The 13,655-nt window shown below is 39.6% G+C and overlaps 1 protein-coding gene across 11 annotated transcripts in view; it reads left to right on the top strand.

Moving 5' to 3' along the window:
* Window positions 1-13,655, top strand: part of Trim37 (tripartite motif containing 37) — a 141,678-nt gene that overhangs the window by 15,243 nt on the left and 112,780 nt on the right. For all 11 annotated transcript variants that reach the window (XR_004389001.1, XR_004389003.1, XR_004389002.1 and 8 more), the window contains 3 exons: window positions 345-467; window positions 3,690-3,813; window positions 6,252-6,319. Coding sequence is in view for 8 of the 11 variants with exons in the window: in XM_032911863.1 (XP_032767754.1) it covers window positions 345-467; window positions 3,690-3,813; window positions 6,252-6,319 (315 nt within the window). In the remaining 3 variants the exon portion in view is untranslated. The remainder of the gene's footprint in view (window positions 1-344; window positions 468-3,689; window positions 3,814-6,251; window positions 6,320-13,655) is intronic.

Raw genomic sequence — 13,655 nt, 5'->3', positions numbered from 1 at the left:
TTTTTTTAAAAGATTTATTCATTTATTATATATAAGTACACTGTAGCTGTCTTCAGACACACCAGAAGAGAGCGTTGGATCTCTTTACAGATGGTTGTGAGCCACCATGTGGTTGCTGGGAATTGAACTCAGGACCTCTGGAAGAGCAGTCGGGTGCTCTTAACTGCTGAGCCATCTCTCCAGCCCAACACTGGCCTGTTTTAAGAAGATAAAGGTGATACAAAAGAGATGAAATTCATTTGAAAATATTTACATTTATCATTGTCTGTAGAGTGTTAAAGAGGAATGCAAATGTAGTTGGAATGTGTGAAACCTCCTCATAGTGCTTATGTTGGTTTCTGTAGCATGGTGGACACACGTTTAAACCTTTGGCAGAAATCTATGAACAGCATGTCACTAAAGTGAACGAAGAGGTAGCCAAACTTCGTCGACGTCTCATGGAACTGATCAGCTTAGTTCAAGAAGTGGTAAGATTACTTTTACATAAGATTTATTATCTTTTTTGATTCTGTGATATATATTCTTAGAGAAATTAGATGTTGAAATCAAGATCGATGTTTAAAGATTTGATGGGATGATAAACCTCAAGTCTTAACTTCAAAAAATAGAGAAATTTACATCCAGAGCTCTGGCATATAGAGATCACTTGAAGCTAGAGAATTGCCTTTTTTTCTTTCAAGGAAAAAAATGTATTCTTTCTTAATAGTGTGTGTGTGTATGCGTGTATGTGTACTTACGCTATGGGGCATATATGGAGGTCAGAGGACAACTTTGTGGGTTCTGGGGAGTAAACTCAGGTTGCCAGGATTGCACAGCAACTGCCGTAAGACGCTGAGCAATTTCCCTAGCCTGAGAAGTGTCAGTAGTGTATGCGAAAAGTCTACTTTTGTTACAGAGTTAATTGACATCTATGCAAAGGCCCAAGGTCAGCCACAGGTGTCATTCCTCAGGAGCCATGCACCTTGTATTTTGAGACAGGGTCTCTCATGGGTAATTGGAGGTCAACATTTAGGCTAGGCTGGTGGGCCAGCAAGCCCTAGAGATCCCGTGTCTGTCTCCACAGCATTGATTTTTATATGGATGCTGGGGATCAACTTTAGGCCCCTGTGTTCATCCAGTAAGTACTTTCCTAGCTGAGCCATCTCCCCAGCCCAGTGGCTTTTGCAATCATTCCTTTTCTGCTCCCAGAGAGCGAACTACTTAAAAACACAGTTTTCTTTCAGGTTTCTTTTTTTTTTTTTTTTTTTCTTTCTTTTCATTATTATTGAGACAGTGTTTCTCTCTATAGCCTTGGCTTTCCTGGAATTCACTATATACCAGGCTGGCCTCAAATTCACAGAGATTCACCTGCCTCTGTCTTCTGAGTGCTGGAACTAAAGGTGTGTGCCACCACACTTGGTTCTATTTTTGTCTTATGTGTATGAATATTTTCCTTTCATGTATGTATGTGCACTATGTACATGCCTGGTGTCCTTGGAGTTCAGAAGTAGGCTTTAGATTTCCTGGAACCAGAGTTACAGGTGATTGTGGGTACTAGAAACCAAGTCTTGGTCCTTTCCAAGAGTAGTAAGTGCTCTTAACTGCTTTGCCAACTCTAGCTCCTGAATGAACTATTTTGTATGTGTAAATTAGTCTCCACAGAGTGGAAAGAGTAATCAGTTAATACTATGAAGGTGCAGTATGTAAGGAAGGAGGGCTTAGCAGTTAAGAGTGCTTACTGCTCTTTCAAGGGGCTGGAGTTCAGTTCATAACTGCCTGTAACTCCAGCGCCAGGAGATCCTGACACGCTCTTTTGGCCACACAGGCACTCTCATACATGAGGTGTATACCCACATAGACAGAAATTCATAGATAAATAAAAATTGAAAAATTGTTGTCTGGGCCAGTTTTAATAAGTTGTTATTTATAATTTTTTTCTTTGGAAAAATGTAAATTTTAAAGAAGTACTAAATAGACTTTTGGAATATATTCTGTCTAAATTTCCCAGAATAAGTTTTTTTTTTTTTGGGTCCCATTAATAACCTATCAGCAAGTGTTCTCTTTTTGACCCTTTGGGACTCAAGAACAAAAATCATCATTTGTAACATTTTGTCCATATTAAATAGCATTACTGAATTGCATGCATGCTATAAAGTCCTTTTGAAAAGCATGCTTGCTGAATTGATTTTATCTGGCCTTGTCTGACCATTATTAATTTCTCTTGGCAGCATTAGGAGGCTGTTCTAGGTTAAGAGTTCAATTTATATATAATAATAGTATGCATAGACAAAACTGCATTTTATTTTCTTTGGTACACTGATTTGAAATCTAGTGCTTATTTTGCAATCTTGAAAAAACCACTATCTCTTGATATGTAATTCTGAAAACAATCTTTATCAACTAGAGAAACGTAGTGAATTCAGAAACATTTTTTGTTGGGCATAGTGGCATATAGCTGTATTCCCAGCATTGGAGAGGCAGAGGCAAAAGATTCAGTCAGGGCTTTCAGCTACATGGTAAATTCTAGGCTAGCTTGGAACGTATGAGACTCTGGAAAAACATGAACAAAACAGAATTCCTTTTGTTTTATGATATTTTTGGATGTATACTAGCCAATTTTTAAAAAATGTGTGTACATGCATGCAGTCATGCATCATTACACCCTTGTGGAGATCAGAGGACAATTTATTAGTATTAGCTCTCTCCACTATATAGATCATGGGGAATAAACTTGGGTCATCAGGCTTGGGAAATACCTTTTCTTTCTTTTTTTTTTTTCCTCTTTGAACCCAGGGCCTTGCGCTTGCTAGGCAAGTGCTCTACCACTGAGCTAAATCCCCAACCACGAGAAATACCTTTTCTTATCAAACTATCTTCTAGGTCCTTTTATCTTTATAAAGTAGTTTCTTATCTAAAATGTGGTTGGCACTTCTTTAAGGAAACAAAACAAACACCCCCCCCATCCCCCCCCCCGGAGCTGAGGACCGAACCCAGGGCCTTATGCTTGTTAGGCAAGTGCTCTACCACTGAGCTAAATCCCCAACTCCCTGGTTGGGACTTCTTATCTCTTACCAAAATTAAGTTACCTTGGAGTCTCATGTAGCCCAAGATGGTCTCAGACTCTGTAGTTGAAGCTGGCTTTGAACTCATAATCTTTCTGCCTCAACCTCTTATGTACTGAGATAATAGGTATGTTTGTAATTGTAGATCTTTTTTTGCTATGTCTGTTAATTATAAGAAACTTAATTACACTATTTGAGAACTTTATTGCCTTGTGTGTTTTTGCACATGCATGTGATGGTCCGAGGACAACCTGCAGGAAGGAGTTGTTCTCTCATACTGTGTGGGTCTTTGAGTTCGAACTTGGGTCATCAGGCTTTGTGGTAGGCACCTCTACCTACTGAGCCATTTCACTTTGGAAGTCAGAGGACAAATTGAAGGAATTGGGCCTTTTCCTTCTACATAGATTCCAGGGATTGGGGTCCGATTGTCAGGCTTTTGGGCAAACATCTTTCACCTTACTGACCCAGATTTACAGAATTTTTCAAAAGGCATGTTACCTGTATAGTGCAGATTATTACAATATTGGTTATGGATTTTAAAGAGGCAATTAACTGAATTTAAGAGTAATTCCAGTGATTGCATTGTCATGTTCTTGTTCTGTTGTAAAGGACTCCAGTTAGAATCTGTCCTTCGTGTTTATCTCCTAGGAAAGAAATGTAGAAGCGGTGAGAAATGCGAAGGACGAGCGTGTTAGGGAAATCAGGAACGCGGTGGAGATGATGATTGCACGGCTGGACACACAGCTGAAGAACAAGCTCATAACCCTCATGGGTGAGTGTATTTGCATTCTGTTGGAGACCAGGGTGTCCTGGCCCTGTTTGTGGTTCAGCCTTTAAGGAATAAATTAAGGAATTGATAGTAGGTAAGAATCTTAAGCTTTTAGGCAACTCTGTGTTGTATAATCTGACCACGAGTCTGACTTATGTTGGAATATAATCAGAGAAAACATTTTCACAGCCATTGTATGAAAATCCTAAATGGTTTGTGAACCTCGTTGTTAGTTTTTTTCTTCTTTTACAGCTAAGAAAAGTTCCCACTACTGATGCCTTTAATCCCAACACTCAGAAGGCAGAGGCAGGTGGATTTCTGTGAGTTTGAGGCCAGCCTGGTCTAGAGTGAGTTCCAAGACAACCAGGCTACACAAACCAAACTAACCAACCAAACAACAGACTCCTGTTGGTGTCAGACAGGATCAGTCAGTAAAGGTGCCTACCCCCAAGCCTGATCTCAGGTCACTTTTCAGGGCCCACTTCAGTGATGGAAGAAGAGAACTCCCACAAGTGTCCTCTAACTGCCCTGTACATGCTATAGCATGAATCCCCACCTTCCACAATAAAAGAAATTTAAAATTTATCCCTTGGTGTTTTTCTCTTTTTCTTTCTTTTTTTTGAAACAGGGTCTCACTGTGTAGGCCTGACTCTTCTGGATTTCACTGTATAGATCAGGCTGGAATCAAACTTAGATAGAGACCTACTTGCCTTTGTCTCCTGAGTGCTAGAACTAAAAGCACCGCCAGACCTGGCTGGTTAAAGGAAAATCAAAGTACATAAACTAATTAAAGTACTTTTCACTCTTAATATGATTTTGAATAGTAACCAAATGTATTTTTATATGTAGCCTTACTTTTTGCTTATAAGTTTGCCTATCTTCTTTAACTAAAAATCAAGTATGTCAGCAGTACAGATTTGTAAAATTTAATTGAAGAATTGTGTGTGTGTATTTGTGGTAAATGCATGTTTCTGTAAATATGTATTTGCAGTGCTTAGAGGTTAAAGTTGGTTGTCTTTAACACTTTTTTATTTTAAAAGAATTTAGTTATTTTATTTTTAATTATATGGTTATATATAGATATTTGTACATGTGAGTGCAGGTGCCCCAATAATCCAGAAGAGCACATCAGACTCCTTCCTAGAGCTGTAGTTGGTAGTTGTGAGCTGCTGTGACAGGGGTGCCGGGAACCAAACTCCAGTCCTCTGTAAGAACAGTATATGCGCTTAACCACTGAACTCGAGGTCCAGCTTCTCTAACTTCTTCTTTTGAGGCAGTATTTATCACTGAGCCTGGGATGCTTTGTTTTGGCTGTCCTGCCTGATCCCTGAGCTCCCAGGACCTGCTTGTCCCTGCTTCCTTCCCCAGCACCTCTGCTGCCCTGGCACGGCCTCAGGCTTGTGCAGCTCGTGCTTTTCCATTGAGCCAACTCCCTGAGTGAAGTAGCGTTCTTTTCCAGTGCAGAAATTCTTTGCTTTTGTGGGGTTTTTTTTTGAAGTTTTTTTTTTTTTTTAAATCATGAAAAGCTTTTGTACTTTGTAGATTTTCTTTCTCTCGGTTTGTGAGATGATTTTGCCTTTTCTTAAAAGACAGACTTTGTTGTAATTTAACATAAGCATCTTGCCAATTTACTTCATCCTTTCAAGCAAAAGTTAAATTTTGGGAAGAAATTTCAGGATAATTAACTGAATGAAATTGTTATTGTGTTAGTCACTTAAAAATACATTCTCATTATAATGTTTATTTTTATTTATTCGTTTTGGGATATTACAGATTCAACCCAAGACTGTCACTGTTTGTTTGTTTGTTCGTTCGTTCATTCGTTTATTCATTCAGTCATGTTAATGGCTACATAGCTCAGGCTGACCTCAAATTGGCAAAGTAATCAAGTATGAATTTGAATTCTTTTTTTGTTGTTTGTTTTTTGAGATAGAGTTTCTCTGTGTAGTCCTGGATGTTCTAGAACTTGACCCATTGACCATACTGGCTTCAGACAAGAGTTCTGCCTGCCTCTGTCTCCTGTATGCTGGGATCAATGTGTGCACCACTGGCTGATGACCTTGAATTCTTGACTCTGTCTTCACCTTCTGTGTGCAGGGATTATAAGTTTTATTATATCTGGTTTATGCCCAGCTGAGCGTTAACCTAGAGCTTTGCGCATGGCAGGAAAGCATTCTACCAGTCTCTAGCCCCAGCCTGTACATGATTTAGATACATTTTATAGCCCTAAAGTGAATTTTGCCTAAAAAAATAGAGTTAACCTCCAATGTTCTATTTTCTAAGCTACTTTTAGAAAGTGTATTCAGCTGTTAAAGCTCTAGGAAACTCATTGGAGTTCTGTTCAGTTGCAATGGTTCTCGTTTTACAGAGTGTATTCATAGGAAGTTATCTTGTTCTTCCTGAACATTCAACCTGAATGCTATTTTGCTCCTTTGAAACAGGTCAGAAGACGTCTCTTACTCAAGAAACAGAGCTGTTGGAATCTTTACTTCAGGAGGTAGAACATCAGGTGATAAAATACACTCGTTTATGTGCTGCTGAGTGAGCGTTAACGATGAAATAGTATGGGCAGGATGGTGCACAACTGTAAATTGTGTAAGGCTGCGGCATAAGGATCACGAATTTGATGCCAGCCTATGTTATGTAGGCTTTTGAGGCCATCCTAAGACACATAGTAACTATACTTCATCTACAAAAACGAATGTACTTATCCTTTCTTCATCCATCTCCCTCCTCCTTCCCTTCCCTTCCTGTTTATGGAGGTAGCATGTCATACTGTGGTTTAGGATGGCCTTAAACTTGTGACGCTCCTGCTTTGTTTGCAGAGGGCTTTGATCACAAGGTGTGGTGGTTTGAATGAGATGGCTCATATTCTTAGGCATTTGACTTAGAAGACAGTTGGTAGTGAAGTTTGGGGAGGCTTAGCAAGTATGGCCTTATTGGAGTAAATATATGATTTGTGGGTTTGAGGTTTAAAACCTCCTGCCAGCCACCCCTCCTCACCTGTTTGTTCTTACTATTTCCTGTTTGTGAATCGAGATCTCAGCCCTCAGCCCTCAGCCCTCAGCCCTCAGCCCTCAGCCCTCAGCCCTCAGCCGTAGTTGCTGCAGCTTCCCTGTCATGTTGATGAATGACTCTTTCTCTTCTGAAGCTGTATGCCCCAAAGGAAACGTCCCTTTTATAGTTTCCTTGGTCATGGTGCTTTATTACAGCGTTCAAAAAATAATACACAAAGGTAAGGTACTGTACTATATCTTTTTAAAATGTTTCCCCCACCTCTCTGCTAGGGTGTTGGGAGAAGAGGGAACAGAAGCTATGACATCAAAAGATCTGTGTGCTTTAGTAGAGATTTTTATAGAGTTGATATTAGCTAATTCTTAAGATTTCTAAATGAGCCAAAATACAGTAACTCATTTTTTAAGACTTTGAACTTTCTATAATAGACCAGGTTGGCCTCAAACTCTCAGATCTACCTGAGTGTTGGGATTAAAATTAGTGCCCCCATGCCTGTCTAGATTTACTTTGTTGGGGGGAATAAGTCATAGATATTTGCAAATTTATAAAAGATGAAATTTCCCCATATGATTTAACTGGTAGTTTTAGGTATATGGTTATTGCCATTTTTGGGTTATGTATATTCGTGTGGGTGTGAGCATGTGAATGCAGGTGCCTGTGGAGGCCAGAAGAGGGTATCAGAGCTCCCATTGTACTTAGAGGTGGTTGTGAGCACCCAGTGCAGATGCTAAGAATTGAACTTGGGATACTGCAAGATCCCAAGGGATACTTTTACCTGCTGAGCCAACTCTCCAGCCCCATTTTAGATGCTTGGGATATACTACTGAACAAATTGGCAAAAAAAATCCTTCCTCATCAAGATTTTGGGGGACGGTTAATAACCATAGTACAGTATAAAACATATCTCATAAATATCTGGTACATTCACTTGCATTAAATTGACTTTTTTTGGATTACTTGTGTTTTAATGGTAAATGTGTGCGTGAGTGAGAGTGAGTGAGAGAGCGAGCGAGAGAGCGAGGTAGTATTGGGTTTCAGACCAGGGACAAGGAGCTGAGTTGCATGGGCTTCAAGTTCTCCTAGCATCTCTCAGTATCTACCTGTTACAAGGTATGGCTGGCATATCCTACCCTCTATGCTGAACTTTCCAGCCCAAAGACTGGGCTTCCTCTACCTCAGAAGTTCCTCCCTATATAATCCAGACATTTTGGTCCCTCTCTTTCTGTCTCCTCCCCCCCCCCCCTGCATTTTCTCTCTACTTTTGTGCTCACTATTTCTCTTTTCTCCCTCTTGTGGTCTCCCTGTGTTTACTTCTCTGGCCCTGTTTCTTGGGACCCATGAATCTGCCCTTGCTAGAGCAGCTGCCCAATATGTGGCTACGTCCTCTCTCTCTCTCTCTCTTCCTTTTTTTTTTTTTTTTTAAAGGCAGGTTTTCTTTAATAGCCCTGATTATCCTGAAACTTGCTTTGTAGATTTGTAGACCAGGCTGGCCTCAAACTCACAGAGATCTACCTGCCTCTGCCTCTGCCTCTGCCTCACAAGTGCTAGAATTAAAGGAGTACACTACCACTGTCCAGCAAAATTGTTGTCTTTTTTGGAGATTTTCTTCTTGTGTTTAGTCTTTATTTCCTGGTCTGTTATTGCTAAGACTCTTGGGTTATTCATGTGCTGTTTTATACTTCAGTAACTTGCCAGGAGAGCTAATCAGAATTAACTTCCATTGCAAGTCTGAACATATTTTTATTTTATTTTTTCACTTAATTGGCAGTTGACTTGTAAGGTTTAGTACATGAATATTTGTTTATTCATTTGTTTACTCTTACTGTCTTCTCATTCTTGTTTGTCTGAAATAGCATCTTGACACATATTTAGCATATACTGTCCTGGAACTTGCTGTACAGCCCAGGATAGTGAACCCCGCAACTCAGCTTCCCAAGTGCTAGTATCACACCCAATATAGCAGCCCAGAGACTTTTTTTTTTAATTCTTTTTTTTCGGAGCTGGGGACCGAACCCAGGGCCTTGCGCTTGCTAGGCAAGTGCTCTACCACTGAGCTAAATCCCCAACCCCAAGCCCAGAGACTTTTATCCCTGGATTAATAGCATCATTTTATACCAATTGCAGTATACCGAGTGAGTGTCTAAGGATTTATGTGTTTTGTTTTTAAACAACCAATGTTAACTATAATACCTGTGTGGAAAATGTGTGATTGATAAATTTGACAAATGTGTACAGTTTTGAAACCATCACTGTTGTCACAGTGGCGAATATGCACATTTATTTTTGTACATCTCTGTATTTTGTTCACCCACTCTTCTCCATTTCACCCCAATTTGGTTTCTGTCATAAATTAATGTTTTCTACAGTTATATAAAAATGTACTCTCATACACTCATTTTATATTTAACTTCTTTCACCAAATTAATTTTGGGTTTCATTCATGGTACTGAATGCATCGACAATTTTTTCCTTTTCATTGCAGAGTGATCACTTTATATAAACATCACATTTGCTTTTCCATTCAGCTGATTCTATTCATTTGGGCTGATTATAAACAACAAAGGTGTTGGGCTACTAGGAACATTCTTGTCCAAATCTCTACATGGAAATATATATATATATATATATATATATATATATATATACATACACACATATATATGTGTGTGTGTATATATATATATGTATATGTGTGTGTATATATTTATATATATATTTCTCTTCCCGTTAGGTCCACTTAATACAGACGGCTGAGTCAATGATAGATGTCTGAAAAAAAAACTTAAAATAAGAATAATTAAAAATGTTTGTTTTGTTCTTAATTATATATATGTATGTGTGTGTATGGGTGGGTGGGTATTTGCAAGGCCTAAATGATTGGGCCTGTTGAACTGGAGCTACAGTGATTGTGGGTCCTGGGAACTGACCTCCTTTGCTGATGAGGCTGAGCCATTAGTCCAGTTACAGCCCTTATTTTTAAGTAACTGCTGACAGTCTTCTGAATACAGTAGCCATTTTATAGTGCTACCAGTAGGGCCTGAGTTCCTTTGCACTACTGGAAGCCCATGGTACATATCTTCTTGCAATATCTATTTCCATGAGAGTATTTTTATGGCTGTAATTTCTGTTTGCCCCAGTCTAACAATGTTGGAAATCCTTTCTTACACTTACTTGCCATCCATATGTGTTGACGTTCTATTCAAGTTTTTTCCTTCTATTTTTATTGAGTTTTCTTTGTTTTTATAGTTCTTTGTCTGAGGCAGTTTTTGTCGACTTGATGCAATTAGTTACTTGGGAAGATGAATCTCAGTTGAGAAAATGATTTAATCAGATTGGCTGAAGGCAAGTTTGTAGGGTATTTTTTTAATGTACAATTGATTTGAGAGGGCCCAGCTTGGTAGAGACTTGCCACTACTAGGCAGCTGGTCCTGGACAGTATAGGAAAGCAGGTTCAACAAGGCATGAGCAAGCCACCAAGCAGCATTCCTCCATGGCCTCTGCATCAGTTTCTGCTTCTAGGCTCCGGCCTTGAATTCCTAACCTGACTTCCTTAAGGAAAAGAATACTGAAATAAACCTTTCCCTCTCTTTAGGTTGCTTTCGTTCATGTATTTTCTAACGGCAGTAGAAACCCAAGACATTGTCATTTTAAATGAGTGTCTAAGCTGCCTAAACTTGCCTTGAATTCAGAACCTTCCTGCCTCAGCCTCCTGTATAATCTTTATGTATTAAAAAAAAAGTAGATGGTAAGTTGTTATGTGGTAAATGCTTTGTAAAGGTTTTCTTGTTTGTTTGTTTTGCTTTTTGTTTTTGTTTTTTTGTTTTTTTCCTAGATAGTGTCTCTCTTTGTATAGCTCTGGCTGTCCTGGAATTGGTTCTGTAGACCAGATTGGCCTCAAACTCACAGAAATCCGCCCACCTCTGCCTCTGGAGTGCTGGGATTAAAGGTGTGCACTACCATTGCCTGGCTGTTTGTTTTGTTTTTTTTTATTTAAGTAGAGAATTATTAAATTTTTGCCAAAGTCTGATTTGTCAGTTTGTTCATTTTGTGACATATTTAAAATCTTCTCTTATGTTTTTTCATAAATTTTGTTTTAGGATTTCCATTTAGTTAGATCTATGATACACACATGCACATGCACAAACGCAAACATATTTTTTTTTTTCTTTTTTCTTTTTTTCGGAGCTGGGGACTGAATCCAGGGCCTTGTGCTTGCTAGGCAAGAGCTCTACCACTGAGCTAAATCCCCAACCCTGCAAACATATTTTAATTTTAAAAATATTTTTATTTTATGTGTATTTTGCTTGAATGTATGTCTGTACTATGTACGTACAATGTCCAGAGGGACCAGATGAGGGAGTCAGAGCCTGTAGAACTGTAGCTACAGACAGCTGTTAGTTGAAGCCAGGTCCTCTGGCAGAGCAGTAATGTTCTTAACATCTGTACCATTTCTGCAGCCCCTATGTCAATGTATGTGAGGCCAGAGTACATCCTCAAATGTCACATTCAGGAATACCATCCTTCCTTTGAGTCCATGTTTCCTCAGCCTGGAGCTTAGCAACTAGGTTAGACTTGTTGGCCAGTGAGTTCAGAGTCCTCCTGTCTTGGCCTCATCACTAGGCTCACAAGTTCACCATGCCCAGTACACTGGGAAAGGCCATTGTCAGTCAGTAAGATGGGAAGAAGGAAAAGGACAGACTTGTTTGGCTTCTCATGTGTAGGATAGGGCAGGGAGTTTTGTTTGATGTTTTAGTTGGATGGTTTAAATTATTTTAGTGGGTTCTAAATGATCAGTGAGGAGCAGGGATAAACACTTGTTATGAAAGCTTGATTCGCTTCCTGAGTTTGATCCTTGGAACCAATGTTAAAAAGTAGGAAAAGAGGAAACAAACTCCACAAAGTTATCCTTTGATTTCTAGATGCATGCCATGGCATAGCGTGTTCTCACACTGACAGAGACATGCATGCACATAGTAGTAACAAACTAAGAACATTTAAACTGTACAGTTGTCCCTAATGGTCTGTGCCTTAGCCCCTGGGATGGTTAAGGCAGGGGACTATTTTCTCTTGCATAGGCTCTGAATTCTATAGTATGTATATCAAAGACATGCTCCCATTTGAACATCCTGCTGCTGGCAAGAAAGTGAAATACTCCCAGGCCAGGAGTTTTATGAGATGTTAAAAACACCATAGTATTCAGTCAGGGTATAGAGGCACACAACCTTAATCCCAGCATGTGGGAAGACAGAGGTGTGTGGATCTCTGTGAGTTTAAGGCTGTTCTGGTTTACATAAAGCGTTCAGGCCAGCCAAGACATGGTGAGACCCTGTCTTTTTTTTTTTTTTTTTTTTTTTTTTTTTTTTTTTCTTTTTTCTTTTTTTTTTTTTCGGAGCTGGGGACTGAACCCAGGGCCTTGCCCTTGCTAGGCAAGCTCTCTACCACTGACCTAAATCCCCAACCCCGAGACCCTGTCTTAAAAAAAGAAAAGCAGAGATGAGCACAGTGGTGAACTTTGTAAGTCATGGGCTATGCAGAGAAGCCAGGAGCATCCCTGGGGCAAGCTGGCCAGCCTTGCACACTTGACAAGTCCCAGGCCAGTGAGAAACCCTTTTTGGGGGTGGGAGTAGGGGACACAAAACCAGTGGCTGACCCCTGAGTAATAACACTGAGGGTTGCCTTCTGTTTTCTGTTTGCACACAGAGAATTACAAAGCAAGCAAGGACAGTGAACAGATAGGCAGAGGGTGCCTACGTAGCCAATAATGCGAAGTTTCACTGATTTTACAGTGAGACGGAAAATAAAACCATAAGAATGCTATGGTATACCCATTAATTTTATAAATAATTGTAGAGTTACAAATATTGGCCAAAGATATACTAAAGAGAGATTTGTTTTCGATACATCTCATTCAACAGTTTTTAGAGCAGTTTGTTAGTGTCACGCGTGTTTGTTACTAGGCTCTAATTAGCAATTGCAGTTCTAGAAAAACTGGATGATATCTACAAGGAGCCATATACGAGGATCTCTTTTCATAATTATTTTTTAATAGTGAAATGAATAAATTGTGCTTTTCACTCCAAGGTGTTCCTCTGAAACTACTGAAAGGAAAGGCAGGCTGCACCCTGGCTTGTGCCTGGTGCACACCTGTGTAGCGTCAAGTCTTGGAGACCTGTGGCCAGGGTTTGTGAGCTTAGGGCAGTGTAGTGAGATTTATGTGGGGCTTGGTTGGGTGGTTGGTTGATGGTAATTTTTGGTTTTTTGTTTTTGTTTTTCTGCCTTTTCATCATTTACCAGTCTGTTTATTATGTAATGGCTCTATTGTTTGGTATTATCATTGGTTAAACCAAGGCTACATGTCTTGATGGCTCTAGTCTTATGTGCTATAAGCAATAATTACTCAGAAGATGTAAACTCAGTCAAAGCGGATTATGCTAACTTTGCATTACTGTGACACCCTACTGAGGAGAAAGGCTTATTTTCACACTGCTTCATGGTGTTGCAGGTTATTTGATCACATTATGAATCCTGAAGTTGTCAACTCAGAAAACCTATTTCTTGTGGTGTGGCTCAGCCCTAGCAAATAACCTTTAACTCAAGAGTTTTCTATTTATTGTAAACAAGTGGTTTTGGTGTGGCTCAGCCTTAACACTCACCTTTAACCCAGAATCTTTTTCTAAACGAGCTAAGTGATGTCAACCATAGGTCAAGAGGTGGAGCAAGCAATCTGTTGACCGGGAAGGAACCTAAGAAAACCCAGGAAAGAGGAAGAAGGGTCTTTGAGTTGAAGGGTATTTAAGACAGTGTGGAGGAGCAGGAAATTTTCCCTTTGG

Source organism: Rattus rattus, chromosome 9 (genome assembly GCF_011064425.1).
Source record: "Rattus rattus isolate New Zealand chromosome 9, Rrattus_CSIRO_v1, whole genome shotgun sequence".
Classification (NCBI taxonomy): domain Eukaryota; kingdom Metazoa; phylum Chordata; class Mammalia; order Rodentia; family Muridae; genus Rattus; species Rattus rattus.
Note: the sequence above shows the minus strand (reverse complement) of the source record. Positions and strands in the feature narration are given on the sequence as shown.